This window comes from Ostrea edulis, chromosome 5 (assembly GCF_947568905.1).
Source record: "Ostrea edulis chromosome 5, xbOstEdul1.1, whole genome shotgun sequence".
Taxonomy (NCBI): Eukaryota; Metazoa; Mollusca; class Bivalvia; order Ostreida; family Ostreidae; genus Ostrea; species Ostrea edulis.
Window position 1 is genome coordinate 84,783,790 of NC_079168.1, and position 18,868 is coordinate 84,802,657.

Here is an 18,868-nt window from a genome sequence, read left to right on the forward strand (position 1 = left end):
CAGATTATTGTTAACATTGAGCTTTAGTAATCAGAAAGTGATTTCATGATCAGATACCATTTTATTTGATTGCTATAACCAGTTTACACGTCACACTTGTAACAATTAACTGTGTTTTAATCACTCCTGCTTTCTGTTTTCTAAACAAATAAGTAATATGAATTTAATTAACACCATATCTTTGCTGAAAATTGTATTTTAAAAAAAAAACCCAAAAAACCCCCACCAACCTTGAAATAACTTAATTTTCATGATGTCTTTAGTAAAGGCATAAAGAAACTTGATTTTTCTACCATTTTTAAAAAAGGTAATATTCTATCTTAGAATGTGATTTAAGCTGCAGAGAAATGGACACTTTTGCACTCAGTTCTATTTCTAAATTCTTTAAGGATACAAATTTCTTTTTTCATGGCATGTTGGACAATATATTTTATAGAGAGAGCTTCATCATACTGAATCAAAGTTTTGTTTGTCGGGTCCAATATCTTCTTACAGACTGGTATGAACATTTTGAAGCAAAAGTTATTTTTAGCACATATCTGGGGGGGAAAAAACCAGCCATTTCTTTGATACAGTGTTACCTTAATTGTAATGAAATGGATGAGCTTAGTGGTTTATTTGATCAGTGTTTTTTTGTTGTTGCAAAGACCATGGTGTGATTGGTAGAATGGCAGACTGTGCTCTGCTGGACTCTACTCTCTCATGGAGTTCTTTATTCCAGCTGGGCTGAAGCAGAGCAGCAGAACAAGGCCATCCCAATTAAGATTTAAAGCTATTGATTTTATATAGAGTCTGCTGTGTGCTTCACAATCAGGAGACAGATTTATCCCCACACAAACCAATTATTGGAAAATCTCTCCAAATATTGATCATAAAGATCTATTCCTAACATATCTAGCACATCAGGACCTAGGTGAGTGTACAAACAGAAAGGGGAGACAAATCGGTCAACTGGAAGATTGCGTTAGGTCACAGGTGACCACTAGATGGCAGGGCTATTCCCAATATCCTATGCACATGCCCAGAGAGACGGGGCTTAATGTCTCTCTATTGCCAGTCATTGAACCTTTCTCTGAATGTCAATGTCAGATGATCATAAAAAATGAGTTTAGCGATAGGACATTACATCTAATATTGATTGATAGAATTTGATTCTATTCTGATTTTCCACCCTTTTTATGCAGGTCCCCTAATCCAGGTGTTTAACGAGAAGAGCAAATCAAGCTGGAGCCGCATCAAGGATAGGAGAGAAAAGGAAGTCATATGTCAGGTTTTTCTCTTCACCAATCATATGCTTCTGACAACCAGGGCATCAAATGGCAGGCTTCATTTAGCCAAAGTAAGTCTTGTTCGGATGAATGGATGTCATTATAAGTACAATCACTGGCGTATTTTTATTTGCAGAATAAAGTTCGTATATTTCAGGCCAGTCCATTGTAGAACAATATGTGATGGGTTTATATTGTGAAGTGTAATTAAGATGCAAGAAACACATTGCTTTTAAGGAAGAATGCCAATATAAGAATACTGATATCGTCCGGCTGACCTGAATTCACAATTTTCTACAGAATTTTAGTTTTGTTATTACGGATGACCTGCAGCTGAACTGCCAGGTTTCAGTGATGTCATTGTATGTTGAAGGCAGTACTATTATACCCCTATTTGGAATTAAGTTGTTTTTGGTAATGCAAAATGGACAGTGGACATCAACTAGTGGCAGTTCTGGGATTTGAACCATGGACTGTTGGACAAAATCATTCTTAACCACTGGAGTCTCATTTTTGTAGTTTTAGACACTGCATGTCTGTAATACAAACCATGTCTACTTCTAATGCAGAGAGAGAGAGTAGGGAGCAGAACATTAAGTTCCTATGAATCAGGCTTTGTTGTTGTGACAATTAATTCTAGTGATTCTGTCTGCTGGGTCTGTGATGGATTTCCTACATGGGAATTTATATAATAAACAGGATATTGTTAAGATTTTCTTGTCTGCTTGGGTAATTGCAGAAAATTCGTTTTAAAAGGAATATTCCACTGTGTTGTTTGTTTTCCCTTAGCAATGAAGCTGACTGTATAAAGCAACAGGAAAGCTTGTGCAGGTGTTAGATGTTTGATGCAAGGGAAGCAATTGTTTAGAGAAGTTTTATGTTCAGCTTCACAGAGTTTTGGTGGACATCAATGTGTTAGTGTTTGAGCTTGAGCAATGGAAGTACATTCAGTGAGTTTTCTTGACCTATGGTGCTGCAGACAGTTACCATGACCTATGTAGTTGCATTCAAAGAGTCTGCAAGATCTGTAAAACTGCAAACAAAAATTTCACTGAGTCTGCAAGATCTGTGGTGCCGCAAACAAAAACTCCACTAAGTTTACAAGATTTGTGGTGTCGCAAACAAAAACTCCACGAAGTTTACAAGATCTGTGAAGAGCTACAAGCTAAAATTTCCTTGACCAATGTTGCTACACACAGAGTTTCCATAAGTTTAAGTTTTTAGATCAAATATTCAGTTGTCAGTATCATAGACTCGCACACAATAGTACAAACTTGGTTTTCAGACTATAAGGTTAGAAGCATTTAAAAAATATAGCAATGAAAATTTACCCAAAGTGGTCTTACAATCTGGGCCACTGTACACCCCCAAATTGTTAGCCATCTGTCAATCAAACATTTAACAATAGATCTCAAGTGGAATGACATTTGCAGCTAGAGCTCCCCAGAGAGGTGTTTTGATAACAATAACAGCCAGTACCTACAGACATTCTTTAGATCTTGAGGAAGCCCTGTATTCTAGAGTTTTGATAGTGTTGAACTGTCCACAACTACTACTTTCTCTTAGTTCAATTGTTTTTAAAAAGACCCCTGAACAACACAGTTTTAACATAATTGTAATCCCCCCCCCCCCCCTCTATATACATGTATTATGAATTAAACAATCAGAAATTAAACAATAATTTGCCCATTAATTTCTAAAACTTGTAACTTATTGAAATAATTTATATTATCAATTGATGATAGTTCTATATTTATAAAAGAAATTATTCATTGAGCCAATGACTGAGAGTAAAGGAAAGAAAGGGGGGGGGGGTGTAGACTGTGTCATCTAGCCATAGGGATACAACCATTATACAAACACTATGACCACAGTTCTAAACACTGCAGATGGCCCCAAGACCCTTCCTGTGTACATCAAAAGTATACACAGCACCCTGATCATTTGGCCAGGTAAATAACAATGACCATAGATGAGCTCCGCCCACTTCCAGCAAGCCTTGAAGAAACCATATGGTCCCAAAAATAATACCATAGGGTTTCTTCATGGATCACTGGATGTGGGCGGAGCTCATCTATGGTCATTGTTATTTACCTGGCCAAGAGATCAGGGTGCTGTGTATACTTTTGATATACACAGGAAGGGGCCCAGGGCTGTCTGCAGTGTTTCTGTGGTCATTGTGTTTGTATAATGGTTGTATCCCTATGGCTAGATGACACAGTCTACCCCCCCCCCCCCCCTCTTTCTCTCTTTTACTCTCAGTCATTGGCTCAATGAATATATAGAACTATCATGAATTAATAATGTAAATTATTTCAATAAGTTACAAGTTTTAGAAATTAATGGGCAAATTATTATTTGATTTCTGATTGTTTAATTTATAATACATGTATATAGAGGGAGGGGGGGGGGGGTATTACAATTATATTAAAATTGCATTGTACAGTTGAATTATAATAGTTGTGGACAGGTCAATGCTATCAAAACTCTACAATACAGGGCTTCCTCAAGATCTAAAGAATGCCAGTAGGTACTGGTCAGTCTTGTTATCAAAACACCTCTCTAGGGTAGCTCTAGCTGCAGATGTCACTCCACCTGAGGTCTATTGTTATATGTTTGATTGACAGACAGCTAACAATTTTGGGGTGTTAACTGAAAGTAAGACCCAATTTTAAGTTTTACCTGTATCCTGATCAATTGTAAGCCATCTGTCAATCAAACATTTAACAATAGATCTCAGATGGAGTGACATCTGTAGAAACTGTGGTCTGGAGGGACCTCAGAGAGGTGTTTTGATAACAAGACTGACCACTACCTACTGGCATTCTTTAGATCTTGAGGAAGCCCTGTATTCTAGAGTTTTACTAGCTGACTTATCCACAACTGCTATTTTCTCCTAATTCATTTTTTTTTTTAAATGTCCCGGGAACAATGCAATTTTAATATAATTGCATTTTTTTCCCTACTCTATATACCTGTATTATAAATTACACAATCAGAAATCAAACTATAATTTGCACATTAATTTCCAAAACTTGTAACTTATTGAAATAATTTATATTATCAATTTATGATAGTTCTATATTTATGAAAGAAATTATTCATTGAGCCAATGACTGAGAGTAAAAGTCAGAGAAAGAGGGGGTGGTGTAGACTGTGTGTCATTAAGCAATAGGGATACAACCATTATACAAACACCAAGAGCACAGAAACTCTGCAGCTGGCCCTGAGACATGCCCTGTGTATATCAAAAGTATAGACAACACCCTGATCTCTCAGCCAGGTAAATTCCAGGTAAATAACAATGATCATAGATGAGCTCCGCCCACATCCAGTGATCCATGAAGAAACCATATGGTATATTTTGGGGTCTTTAGTCAGTTATTCAGTGTTTTAGTGAACAGTCAATCTTTAACCTTATTTATGGTCATTCCAAGATGACAGTGGCAGAAACATTAGTATGCTTATTTCTAGTTATTTACCCGAAAATTGTTAAATATGCATAGACCTACAGTCCTTTATTAGATTATAATGTGTTTTGAATTATATGGTTTTCATAAATCTGCGTATTTACCGGGTACTAAATTATCAAAGCTTAAGATTTCCTCATAATGTCCGTAAATTTTGTTCATTAATATTTGTTTTTTCATGAAATAACTTTTCATAGGGATGTTCATAAATTTACAAAATGTGTTGCAGAGAGAAATACAGAAATGGTGAATAATTCAGTGTTTTATTAGCCGAGTTGCATAGCAAATCTCGGCTTTTAAATTGGCGAAGGATGGGCGTCCAGTCGGGCAGGCGGCGTCCACAATTAGGTTGTCCGGTCTCTAACTTTCATACTACTAAGGGCATCTTTGTGAAACTTACGTAACATGATCACATCCAAAAGAGGAAGGTTCCTATTTATTTTAAGGTCAAAGGTCACTTTGTCACTAAATGCCAGAGATTTGAGCTTGTCCAGTCTCTAACTTTCATACTACTTGGTGCATCTTTGTCAGACTTCCGTATTTTGATCACTTCCAAAAGAGGAAGGTCAAAAGTCAAGATTTCTTTTTCACCATATTCTGTAGATTTGAACTTGCCTCTAACTTTTATACATGTACTTGCTGGTGCATGTTTATCAGACTTCAAATCCTGATGACATTCAAGATTCATGTTGCTTTTGAAATCCAAAGGCCAAAGGTCAAGGTCATTATCACACTAAATACCTATTTCGGCCATTCAAAGCTTCATACTTATAAACTATATAAAATACGTGCATGTTTTTACTTCGTGACTGCAAGCGTGCATAATTTTCAAAACTGCAACTCGGCCATATGCATCTTTGATGCGTTTTAGCAATTTTTTTTATTAATATCTAGGTATTTTATTCAAGTATTATGGATGACATTCGAAAATTGGCGAAGGATGGGCGTCCAGTCAGGTGGGTGGGCTGGCGGGTGGCGTCCACAATTAGGTTGTCCGGTCTCTAACTTTCATACTTTTTGGTGCATCTTTGTGAGACTTACATAACATGATCACATCCAAAAGAGGAAGGTTCCTGTTTATTTTGAGGTCAAAGGTCAAGGTCTCTTTTTTCCACTATATACTGTAGATTTGAACTTGCCTCTAACTTTTATACAAGTATTTGATGGTGCATGTTTATCAGACTTCAAATCCTGATGACATTCAAGATTCTTGTTGCTTTTGAAATCCAAAGACCAAAGGTCAAGGTCATTATCACACTAAATACCTATTTCGGCCATTCAAAGCTTCATACTTATAAAACTATATTAAATACGTGCATGTTTTTACTTCGTGACTGCAAGCGTGCATAATTTTCCAAACTGCAACTCGGCCATACGCATCTTTGATGTGTTTTAGCGATTTTTGTTACATCAGGTGATGAAGTTAGCTAGCATTGCAGAAAAAATGCATAACCCACTTACACGGATTATGCAATTTTTTCATGCAATGATTGCTACCTTCATCACCTGATGAAACAACAAAGAAAGACATTTTATTGTTTATATTTATATTTTAATGTATTATTCAAAAATATAAACTAGAATTAAGATCTAAAATATCATGTGGTTGACCCATTTGTTACACCAAATGGAATAGTCAATGCACCCTTTGACCTTGATGAATCTCCATATATGGTAAAATGATTTTGCAGACGCTAGAAAAACGGATCAAACTAGTCTGCAACAAACATGTATTTACTGCATGATGAAAGCAATGGCAATTTCAAAAGAAATACAAGAGGAAAGATTCAGTGAATGTAAATATTAAAGTATAAAGTTACAATCGTCTTCCTTATTTACTTTTAAAGTTGCGCTCATCAGAAACAAGAGTTACGGACATCACAAGGAAACTCTGGAAAATTCAGAATTATGAGAATTACATTTTTATGCCCCCCTTTGAAAAAGAGGGGGCATATTGTTTTGCACCTGTCGGTCGGTCTGCAGACCATGTGTTGTCCGCTCAATATCTTGAGAACCATTCACTTGATGATAATGATATTTCATATGTGGGTTAGTTATGAGTAGAAGAGGATCCTTATTGTTTTTCAGGTCAAAAGGTCAAGGGTCAATCTACTCTGGACATAGGAATATAATGTCCGCTCAATATCTTGAGAACCCTTTGCTTGAAAGACATCAAACTTGGCACACTGGTACATCCTAAGGAGTAGATGACCCCTATTGATTTTGAGGTCATATGGTCAAAGGTCAAGGGTCAAACTGGGCATAGGAATATACTGACCATTCAATGTTTAGAGAACCCTTTGCTTGACAGACATCAAACTTGGTACGCCAGTACATCTTCAGAAGAAGATGACCCCCATTGATTTTGAGGTCACATGGTCAAAGGTCAAGGGTCAAACTGGACATAGGAATATACTGTCCGTCAAATATCTCGAGAACCCTTTGCTTGACAGACATCAAACTTGGAACACTGGTACATCTTCAGTAGAAGACGACTCCTATTGATTTTGAGGTCACATGGTCAAAGGTCAAGGGTCAAACTGGACATAGGAATATACTGTCTGTTGAATGTCTTGAGAACCCTTTGTATGACAGACATCAAACTTGGTACACTGGTACATCTTCAGGAGTTGATGACCCCTATTGAGTTTTAGGTCACATGGTCAATCCACTCTTGACATAGGAAGATATTGTCTGCTCAATATTTTGAATTTATGATAATACTCTCAATTAAATGATGTGTGTGTATAACCCTTTTCAATTTTGCACCATGGGGGCATATGTGTTTTACAAACATCTCTTGTTTAAAAACAAGTTATTATCTAATAAAGAAGCCATAGGTTTATGTATATTTAGTAATTTTCACATAAATATACGTCCAGTCTCTGCCACCATCTTGGGATGATGGTAACTTATATATGTTGTGGATCGTCAGTTCCCCCAGTGCTTCTGACATTCAAGTTGAATTGATTTTCTAAGAATAATTCAAGACAGAATTTTTCTTTCATGAACTCTCTTAGTAAATGGGCATTCATTGTTTTATGATCATGGTCACTTAGAGAGGTTCGCTCCTGAGGTTTGTAGTGTGTTGTCAATTTTTTGATTTCAACATTGAAGGAGATTATCTTTTATAATTAATGAATCACTTTGATTTACAGTTCAAAGGTCAAGTCCATTGTAATTCTTTTGTAGTCCCTATATTTTATATCTTAGGGATCCCTACAAGTTTGAATATGACTTTTGTGTGTGCCATAACCTTTCTTAAGGGTCATTAAAAAAATTAGGTCACAGGATACAGATTTCGTGTTTTAGTCCATGGAATTTAGAGTTTCACAGGAATATGGTGTTGAAGTGGTAGTATTTTAGATGACCCTGTTTGAATGTATAATATGGGATTGGTTTCATCGGGACAGCTCAAAGGGATGCAGAGATTGACACAGGATCAAAAAGTTAAAGTTACATAACTGTTAGGATTAAATACTGTCTGAAACAGATAAAGAAATCTATTGTATACATAATAAGATACCTTATTGAATAAGGGACAGCTGTTTCCATGGAGTGCATGAAGAATACTGTTACAGTGGTGTAACTGCATTATAGAAAGAAAATTTATATTCAGCATGGAACCTCATTACCTTTTTAACCCTATACTCATAATTTTACAACTTCCTGGTTGGATTCTCGATGGCTTGCTCATATTCATGGAATTTTTTTTTATTGATCCCTGTTGTAGATTCACATAAAGAGTGAAATAAAAAGTACTCAAAATGCAGAGACGGATTTCAGTCTGGTGATTGGAACAGGTGTGCCAAAGAGACCTCTTGTCAAAAAAATATGTGTATACGTTTCTGATGGGACGTTTAGATTTCTGCTGGCTTTATGTTCAGCTAGTTTTACTGAATAACAATTTGAAGTCCTAGTTTTTATGCATATCAGGTATGGTTGTGTCAGAAGACTGGCCTAATTCCTTCTGGAATATAATTATGGTCTATTCTGTATATTAGTGTAACCATGCTCATGGTATCACAAAGAAAAGTTTGCTTTTTATTTCCCAAAGATCAGGGGTGTAAGTTTCTCTTTTTGAATGGTCTGTCTGTACACACTTGAAACTTTCAGTAGTAAGATAATGCAGTCTGTGCCATTTACAAGAAGTGAGAAACACAAACTCATTTCATTATGATTTTTTTTTTCAAGGCAGATTAAATATATTTTGGACTCTGTGGCCCGGACCTTCATTAATGTGACAAAACAGAATGAGGACCAGTCTCCGTAATATTGATTGTTGTGGACTAATGAAGAGATACCTTATTTTGAGGCAACATCAGTGTGTGTGAGCTTTAATTTTTCTTGGAGTAAGGACATCTGTTTGTGACAGATCTGGTGTTCATTGATCTATTTTTCTCAGAAAAGTTTGGCTGGGATAATTTGTGTAACATGTCCCTATCCAGAGTAACTCTGTACGACATGTTTCTCAGTTGCTGCAGAGAAAATCCATTATGGAGAACAAAAGTAGACATTATTGTAAAATGGTGAGGTCTGTGAGGAAGCGACTCTGTCTGTCTAGGTATATACCCTCAAGGACACCTTGTTTATGTGATCCCGTACAACCCTGTTATTTTCTGTAAGCGGCTCTGAGGTAACATTTGGTGCTATCTGAATGTGGAGACTTTCACTGCTTTGTGTAAGCTTACAGGATGTTAGGAGAATGATGTCCTACGTGATGAGCACAAAAGATTTTTATACCTTTTCAATTCAGAATATGTTCATGTTTTCATCAGCTATAAGGTAAGATTTCCTTGGGAGGGCCTTTCTTTGACAGTGAGTTCAATGCAACTATGTCCCAAATGTTGCTTTCAGTGTATGTATCTTGGTTTCATCAAAGAGTTTTCGGAACACATTTCATGAATTTTGCAAAGCATAATACAAATGTTGTTGTTTAAGTGAAGCATAATACAAGTGTTGTTGTTTAAGTGAAGCATAATACAAATGATGTTGTTTAAGTGAAGCATAATACAAGTGTTGTTGTTTAAGTGAAGCATAATACAAGTGTTGTTGTTTAAGTGAAGCATAGTACAAGTCTTGTTGTTTAAGTGAAGCATAATACAAGTCTTGTTGTTTAAGTGAAGCATAATACAAGTCTTGTTGTTTAAGTGAAGCATAATACAAGTCTTGTTGTTTAAGTAGAGCACCCTCAATCTTCATCATCATTTAATGAATGAGTTATCATATTTGAGAAAATTTGCGTCATAAGGGCCTCTTTTATGACTTTTAAATATCTGACCACATGCAGAATTCTTTGAATTCATTTCTAGCTCACCCGAGCGGAGGAGCCAAGTGAGCCTTTCCGACTAAATTTATCCAACGTCTGTTGGTGTCATAATATTAACTTTTCACTTAGACTTCTTAGAAACTGCTGGGTTAATTTTAACCAAGGTTAACAAATTGTGTGTTAGATAGAGATGTGTACATATGTGTGTGTGTTACGTGTGGCCTGTAGGTATCACATTTCCTAGCGTTTGTCTATTTGTATGTCACTCCTTTTTGAAAGTTTACAGGAAGATCTGATAAAGTTCAAGGTGACAATAGGGGTGAGGTGCTCCTGGTAACTAGTTGTTTTTATTTTAAATTGATTTTTTTAATTGAACAATGCATATGGTGGTAGGAATAGGTTCCCCTATATAAGAAAAGTCCCTTTTCAAATCTTGAAATCGAAACCATGTCAAACAGATGGCATTTAATATAGGTAGAGACTATTTGTTTGCCAAGTGCCCAGCATTAGAAGTGAAATTAAGTCACAGGTCTTTTGGATATGACCTTGAAAACAGGTCATGTGTCATGGTAATCATTGGCACAATAAAGAGCCCTCACAACACAACTGTGGCCTTGAGTGCCATTTGTAGGTAAAAACTTGGTGACATTTCATCTACAGCTGGTGAGGTCTCTATACGAGTGAGACGCAGCATGTGAACAAAGTTAGCTTTGGTATTGTGAGGGATTCAGCTATATATGTACAACGATATATGTACAACGCATGCAGACACAGCATTAATTTGAGTGATTTAGTTATACCACATATATAAACTCTTGATTAATCCATATGATTCAGTTATACGCCATACAGACACTGCATTGAATTAAATGATGAGGGATTCAGCTATATGTACAACGCATGCAGACACTGCATTAATTTGAGTGATTTAGTTATACCTCATATATAGACTCTTGATTAATCCATACAGACACTGCATTGAATTAAATGATACAGGTAATTTAGCTTTACCACATGATTATACAGACACTTGTGTGGTATAACTAAATTAGCCGTATCATTTAATTCAATGAAGCGTCTGTGCATGTGTGCAGTCACATTTGTGTTTAGTATATCCTATCAATCTAGAATTAACATTTCTTCAAAAATTCTTTTTCCTAAAACCTGTGCTTTCCTTTAATCTACAGATATTGCCCAAAAGGCAGGTAAGACAAGTTCACACCCCTGATGTTTTTACACTCACATCACTGGCACTCCTTTTCAGATTTTTTTTTCACTTTCAGGTTTTTAGACTGTAGAATTTTTCAGATACTCACCAATGTTTATGTTGTTGATTAATATTAGTTAGCAGTAATTAATGAAGACACACTGCAGCTGCTGCTTTGGTAGTGTAGTGGAATATAGCAGCAAATTCCTTGACCAACAGTTTATTGGAGTAAGGTCCCCAATGATTAGGTTTCAAATCCAATGAACAAAAATTATAGACATTAAGATATGATTTCTGAGCAGCTGGTCTGGGTGCTATTCCCATGTCATGACAGACCCGAGACCTTTAGAAGGCAGAGATTTGTTCTTTGGCCAAGCAGTTGATGTTAGAAGTGAAAATCTATCAGTTCTTCGGATGAGACCTTTTTAAGGAGGAACAACACACCAGAGAATAGGATATGAATGGAAAGTGAAGAATATATGCAATATTTTGAAATTGAAAACTTTCAAATTAACCTATTTAGTTTAAAAAATGCAACTTTAGTAGAAAATGATATAAAAAAATAAATAAAAACCCCTGCTAGACTCAAATGCACGAAATCCTGATCAGCAGTGGACATGTTAATAACCTCCTGAGCTACCCAGCTAGGCAATTCAGTTTAAAAGGCATATCAAAGGAATGTAAACTCCAAATTATTAATCAATCAGTCATTAAAATTCACAAGAATGTAAAGAATAAAAAAGACAAATGCAAATTGAAATCTGGAGATGGTGTATGATAATTTTGTCTTATTGCAGCAGTTGCTGTTGTAAATCTGGAGTCTAGGGTCACGGTGGAAATGGTCTTCTTTTCTGTTTCTTAGGCATGCAGACCTTCCGGAGCATTCCTTTTTATCTTTTTGTGTACTTATACCCCCTTGTCTGAAAACTAGGCAAATTATGACAAAATAGAGTAAATTTACTGGAAATAAATGGTTCCTGTGTGTAAATTTTCCAGGTATCCAGAATACTAGATATTTATATGTAATGTCATAATTGGTCTAATCCTTTAAGCTGTTACATCTGGACAGAATGATCATTTTTCTACCTTTTATTTTTTGTGAAGATGTTCATAGAAATGATATAATTTAAAATCATTAATTTGCAGGAGGAGGGGGTATATTTTTGTCCTCCACAAAAGGTCAGGGTTAAGAAGTCACATACCCCTTTTAGCTCACCTGAGCTGAAAGCTCAAGTGAGCTTTTCTGATCGACTGTTGTCTGTCGTCTGTCCGTCTGTAAACTTTTTACATTTTCGACTTCTCCATAACCATTGGGCCAATTATAACCAAACTTGGCCACAAGTATCCTTCGGTAAAAGGCTTTCAAGTTTGTTCAAATGAAGGACCATGCCCCCTTCAAAGGGGAGATAATCACAAAAATGCAAAACTAGGGTGGGGACATTTAAAAATCTTTTTCTCAAAAACCACTGAGCCAGAAAAGCTGATATTTACATGAAAGCTTCCATACATAATGCAGATTCCTGTTTATTAAAATCATGGTTCCTGGGGGTAGGATGGGGCCACAATAGGGGATCAAAGTTTTACATACAAATATATAGGAAAAATCTTTTTCTCAAGAACTACTGAGCCAGAAAAGCTGAGATTTACCTGAAAGCTTCCTGACATAGTGCAGATTCATGTTTGTTAAAACCATGGCCCCTGGGGGTCAGATGGGGCCACAATAATGGATCAAATTTTTATATACAAATATATAGGAAAAATCTTTTAAAATCTTCTTCTCAAGAACCGTTGAGCCAGAAAAGCCAATATTTACATGAAAGCTTCTTGACATAGTGCAGATTCAAGTTTGTTAAAATCATGGCCCCCGGGAAGTAGGTTGGGGCCACAATAGGGATCAAAGTTTTATAAGCAGATATATAGGGAAAATCTTTAGATATGTACCAAGGTGACTCAGGTGAGCGATGTAGCTCATGAGCCTCTTGTTTCCTGGATATGGTGCCAATCCACCTGCACCCCCCCCCCCTCCCCCCCATCAGTCTGTTTCCATGCATATTTATTTGGGGGGGATACATCATGCAAAGATTTTACTTCCTTATACACATACCGACTTGGGTATTAAGCCAAAACTTTAGAATTGTGGGAACTATAAGCAGAGGCTATGAACATTTGACAGCCCTTTCCAAAGGAATTCACGGTCTTCAGGGTAAGGTCAGCTAAGGCATCTGTTAATGTCTAGCGATAACTGATAGTGCATACTGAACAAGTGGTCAATATTTCACGGAGAATGGTTTAAAAAATTATCTCTATACTTACTCATTTCCTCTACATATTCAGTCCAACCACTTCAAAGTGACAATTATGATGTTTAGATGAGTGTTTCATTTGTGTGAAGTTACTGTTTAGTCACTGTCTTTTGTCGTGTGAAGTTACGGAGACCTGATCGCTGCACTGTAAATGTAGTCTTCTTCACTTGTGTACTACCGTAAAATAGCTGAAATGTTGCCCATCATTCATTCATTGTTTGTATGGTAGACAGATATATATGCTCACATGATGTTAATCACATGTATTTACCTCTGTTTTGTCAGTAATAATCTCTTTTGTTTGATCATGTTTCATTTCTTGATATAAAAAACCCACTGATGTGCAAGTGACCTTTTAACTTGACTTGAAAACCATGGACTTATTAAAATAAAAGGGGAAAAAAACAAGCTAAATTTGCAAAATATAAAATTGATACAGTAAAATATGGTTACAGTGAACACACTTATAATGAATTCATGCTTACAGTGAAGTGATTTTCATTCCCTGTAGTTTTTGAGATATGAATTTGTTGGATAATACAAATTACATTTATAATGAATCAAAATTGTTCTTCCGCACCATTTCGCTATAAAATCGTGTTATACTGTATAAGAAATGAATGTCTAGTTTGTTGGTAACAAATAACAACAATAGATGCATGGGGAAAGTTGCTGACTATGCAGAAAATACCCAGTGCTTCCCATTGTTACATCAATAATACAAGCAAAATTGACATTCCTAAAAGAGATAGTATAGCTCATTTTGGTGATTTTTTTTGGGTCACCCTAAATCATCTTATTCCTTTCTAATATCATAAAAAGATACATGAATGATATTTATCAACTTTGAAATGATTGCATTTTCGTCAATACTTGCACAAGGAGCTAACTTATATAGTAGATTGAATTTTTCTCCAGGAAGCAAAAAATTCAAGTGATATGATTTAAAGATTATGATTATTTTAAATTTGGAAATAAATGCATAAAATTGTTATTATTTACAGGAAATTACTTGTATTTATCATTTTGATTTTTTTTGTAAATGATCAAAGTGACCTCTACTATCCCTTTAAATAATTGCAGTCGTTCCACAACGAATGATTATGTGTTTTAATTGCATCCTTGCCATATATCATTGTTTGGTGTATTTCAGCACTATGGGAAGATTCCCCTTATTGACTGTACATTGATAGAAGACCCAGGAGCAGAACCCTTTATAAATGATCCAGACAGTAAGAGAGAACAATGAGTGTTCAATTATCTTACAGAATCAATGAATATCAGTTATCTACCCTTAGTTTGTAATAGATGTCACTTAAAATGGAAACGACATGAAGTAATGTTAACTGTAACAAAACGACGTGAAGTAATGTTAACTGTAACAAAACGACGTGAAGTAATGTTAACTGTAACAAAACGACATGAAGTAATGTCAACTGTAACAAAACGACGTGAAGTAGAGTTAACTGTTGTAAATTGACTATTGATCGTTAATTTTGGTGATTTAGAGAGGAATGTTGCTGAGATGTTTGGTTATGAATTCCCCTATAATGTGATGTTTCAGCGTCTTCATTAGATTCAATAGAGAGTATCCGAAGCACAGGATCGGTGAACACCCTAATTCAACCTAGTGAAAAAGAAACCCGCACCGATTACAATGGACTAGATTTTAAAATTATAGTGGATTCCAAGAGTGGAAACGGGACAACAATTACTTTAGTGGCAGCCACCCGTCAGGAAAAACTGGCGTGGTGCTCGGACATCAGTCAGGTAAGATTCTTGCTGTAAGCCAATCAAATCTGTCGGTAGAGATCAGGGTGGTACTCGGACATCAGTCAGGTAAGATTCTTGCTGTAAGCCAATCAAATCTGTCGGTAGAGATCAGGGTGGTACTCGGACATCAGTCGGGTAAGATTTTTGCTGTAAGCCAATCAAATCTGTCGGTAGAGATCAGGGTGGTACTCGGACATCAGTCGGGTAAGATTTTTGCTGTAAGCCAATCAAATCTGTCGGTAGAGATCAGGGTGGTACTCGGACATCAGTCAGGTAAGGTTTTTGCTGTAAGCCAATCAAATCTGTCGGTAGAGATAAGGGTGGTGCTCGGACATCAGTCAGGTAAGATTATATATAGCTATTAGCCAATCAATCAAATCTGTCGATAGAGATAATATTAACCAATTAAACTGCTCATTCTAGAAATAAAGTAAGTAATAATGATGATGTATGTATAAAATAATTTTACTGTGTTTAACTTCAAGTGTGAGATGGGTATCATACTAAGGTTTTTGTACATGTATCATTTGCAGTTACAGAGTAGTGTGACCAATTCAGAAATTTCAGATGGCTATTTGATTTCTCTTTTTAGTAGAGTAACTGGAGATATAATCATGTATTCTGAAGGTTAAGCTGATTTGTACAGACCTGTTTTAATGTTATTTGGACATTGTTTGCAGTGTATAGAAGATATCCACTACAGCGATCTCCTTAACACCTCAATGAGTGAGTCATCGTCAGTCACCATGCCTCAGTCTGTCAGGTAAGAAATCTCGCTACCCACCTCTCCAACCCCCAGATTCCATAATCAGTCAGGCAGATCACCCCACCCCAGAGTCTGTAATCAGTCAGGCAGATCACTCCAAAGAGAGTCTGTAATCAGTCAGGCGGATCACCCAAAACAGATTCCATAATCAGTCAGGCAGATCACCCCAGAGTCTGTAATCAGTCAGGCAGATCACCCCACCCCATAGTCTGTAATCAGTCCGGCAGATCACCCCACCCCAGAGTATGTAATCAGTCAAGCAGATCCCCCCAAATAGAGTCCGTAATCAGTCAGGCAGATCACCCCAAACAGAGTCCATTATCAGGCAGATCACCCCAGTCAGTCTGGCAGATCAGGTTTTCACACTCTTTAAAATAGTGTGAAGTTTACAAAATTCTACAGTTTGAGGAGGAAAACTTGGCCACTGAAGAATGATCTTGTTCATTTCAGAACCTTTTTGCCCATGTCAGTTTCACCAGCTATTATGAACAGATGAATACAAATTAAATAGTCAACCAAAGCAGTCCTAAAATAATCTGTTTTTGGTATCGTAAAATTAAGTAAACCAGGGGATAAAGGAATGATGAATTTTAGTACAGTGTTTTAGGTTACCATACTTTCTATATTTAGTCAAAGAGCTGACCCATTTAGGTCATTTTTAGATAGCTAGGACGAATGTTATGTTTACATACTTTTTACATATAGTTAATAAGACGACCCGGATAGGTCATTTTTAGCTACATTAGAACGAATGTTAGGTTGACATACTTTCAATATTTAGTCAATGAAATGACCCAAATAGGTAATTTTAGCTAGCCAAGAGGAATGTTTGCATGACATACTTTCTATATTTAGTCAACAAGACACCCAAATCCGATCATTTTAGCTAGCCAGGATGAATTAAGTCAACATACCTTTTATATTTAGTCAATGAGATGATCCTTGTAGGTCATTTTTAGCTAACCAGGACAAATGTTCAGAGCGTTGTTGTGATATCCCAGCATTGAACAGTATGGATTAATTATTCTCATTACAAATAAATCCATTGTTTTCTTTTAAACATTTGTATGAAGGAATTCATTCTAATTTACATCTGAAAGACATGTCTTATGTTCATATGATGAGTATGACTGCATGATGCTCTTCTTCACAATATTCATCTGTCCCACAAACACCGAGGTCTTCTGGCACCTCTTGTTTAAATGATTTATCAACAAATTGACGCAGAATAAGGAATGCGTTTTTTCTGTGTGTTTTTAAGACTGGTGGAATATTAGAACAATTGAAGGAACAGTACTGAAATATCAAGTTGAAAAAGAACCCTACCCCTCCTCCAAACCCCACCCCCTCCTCCAAATCCCACATAAGGCTATCAAAAGACCAAAGTCTGATAAGTGCTACCAGATCATTTAGAATTTATAGTAAATCTGTTTGAAGTTGATGAAGACTAGACCATTGTTAAGACCCATGACATTAAGATACATTGTTAAGTTCAACTTCCTGGGCAGAAAATAGGATAACCTGTGATTAGTACATATATATGTAGCTTACAGCGTATGAAACACGAGCAAAATAAAGATGGTGAGTAATTGCAGTACTGGACAGAAATTTGCACAGTTTTAAATATTCATTATGTGCTAGCTTCGTTTGTGTAACTACAAATATAGCAGCTTATCAGTTACGATCTACTTACTGCCTTGTATTTTTACCTTCTGCCATAATCAACTGTTCCATTTTATTCAATATATCAGTATATTTTATCTAATATGTAGTCCTGCATGTTTTACTAACAAGCAAGTAAATAGTTTCGAAACTGCAGATTTTTTTCCTTCAAAATTATCAATGTTTGATATATTAGAGATAGAAGAACAACATTGCTGTTGTATATTTAGAGGTAAACTGGGGCATTATTTGAGGCTGTTTACTTGCTGAGCACATTAACTTAGAGCTTATTTCTAAACAACTGGGCTAATAAAGTTCAGGTGATTTTTTCTGGTCTTGTTTGTCTGTCAAATAGTCAATATTTCTATTTCTTAAAATACCGCCGGGTATTTGATAGAGGTATAACTAATTTAATTTTTAAGAATTGAAATCTCCATTGCCAGTTTGTAATATTGATAGCCAATAATTTTTATAGCTCCCAAACCATTCCTTAGAAAGTATGTTTTAATCATGATAACACTATCACAATTTCTATTTGTTAAAGAAGTTTTAATGTACTTTTTTTCTTCATTTTAATAAAAAAGAGATAAGGTTAGGAACAATAGTAACGCCAAATGTACACACACACACACGCGCGCGTGCGTGCGCGCACGAAGAGATATGTGTGTGTGTGTAATCCAATATGGCCACTGCTGCATCCAATTGACTAATTTAGCATGTTTAGGTTATGATATAAAAAGGATATGTTGCAGTTGTTGCTTTATGTTGCTATTGGTATTTTCATTACATGAACCAACACCAGCTGCTGCTATGACTCGGGTGGGCACTGTGGCCTTTAAGCCTTTTGTTTTTTTATTCACCAGTTTTATTCTTGCATGATTTTCAGATACATCCACAGCACTCAGATATGGTGAGTCTCTGTCATTTTAGAAGTGCAGGTTGTTTGTAGTTCTTCTGATTTTCTAACAGCATGTGCATAGTCATTCTTATAAACTAGATATAATACTCAACAAATTAATTAAAGCAATACTTTACTTGGCTGTCAAATAAAGTAGCAACAGTTTTGAGATGAAGACGGTTATCAGTGAAATACAGATGTGGTTACAGCCCTCATACAAGCACTGACTAATTATAAGTCCTTACGGCCCTC

General features: G+C 36.1%; 1 protein-coding gene across 14 annotated transcripts in view; it reads left to right on the forward strand.

The window, feature by feature from the left end:
- LOC125651600 (ras-specific guanine nucleotide-releasing factor 2-like) overlaps nucleotides 1–18,868 on the forward strand; it is a 160,199-nt gene that overhangs the window by 106,470 nt on the left and 34,861 nt on the right. For 6 of the 14 annotated variants that reach the window (XM_048880268.2, XM_048880266.2, XM_048880267.2 and 3 more), the window contains 6 exons: nucleotides 1,185–1,339; nucleotides 11,195–11,212; nucleotides 14,671–14,749; nucleotides 15,082–15,287; nucleotides 15,971–16,053; nucleotides 18,605–18,628. In XM_048880268.2, the coding sequence (XP_048736225.1) occupies nucleotides 1,185–1,339; nucleotides 11,195–11,212; nucleotides 14,671–14,749; nucleotides 15,082–15,287; nucleotides 15,971–16,053; nucleotides 18,605–18,628 (565 nt within the window). The remainder of the gene's footprint in view (nucleotides 1–1,184; nucleotides 1,340–11,194; nucleotides 11,213–14,670; nucleotides 14,750–15,081; nucleotides 15,288–15,970; nucleotides 16,054–18,604; nucleotides 18,629–18,868) is intronic. The other 8 variants (XM_056166546.1, XM_056166551.1, XM_056166552.1 and 5 more) reach the window with 3 other exon arrangements.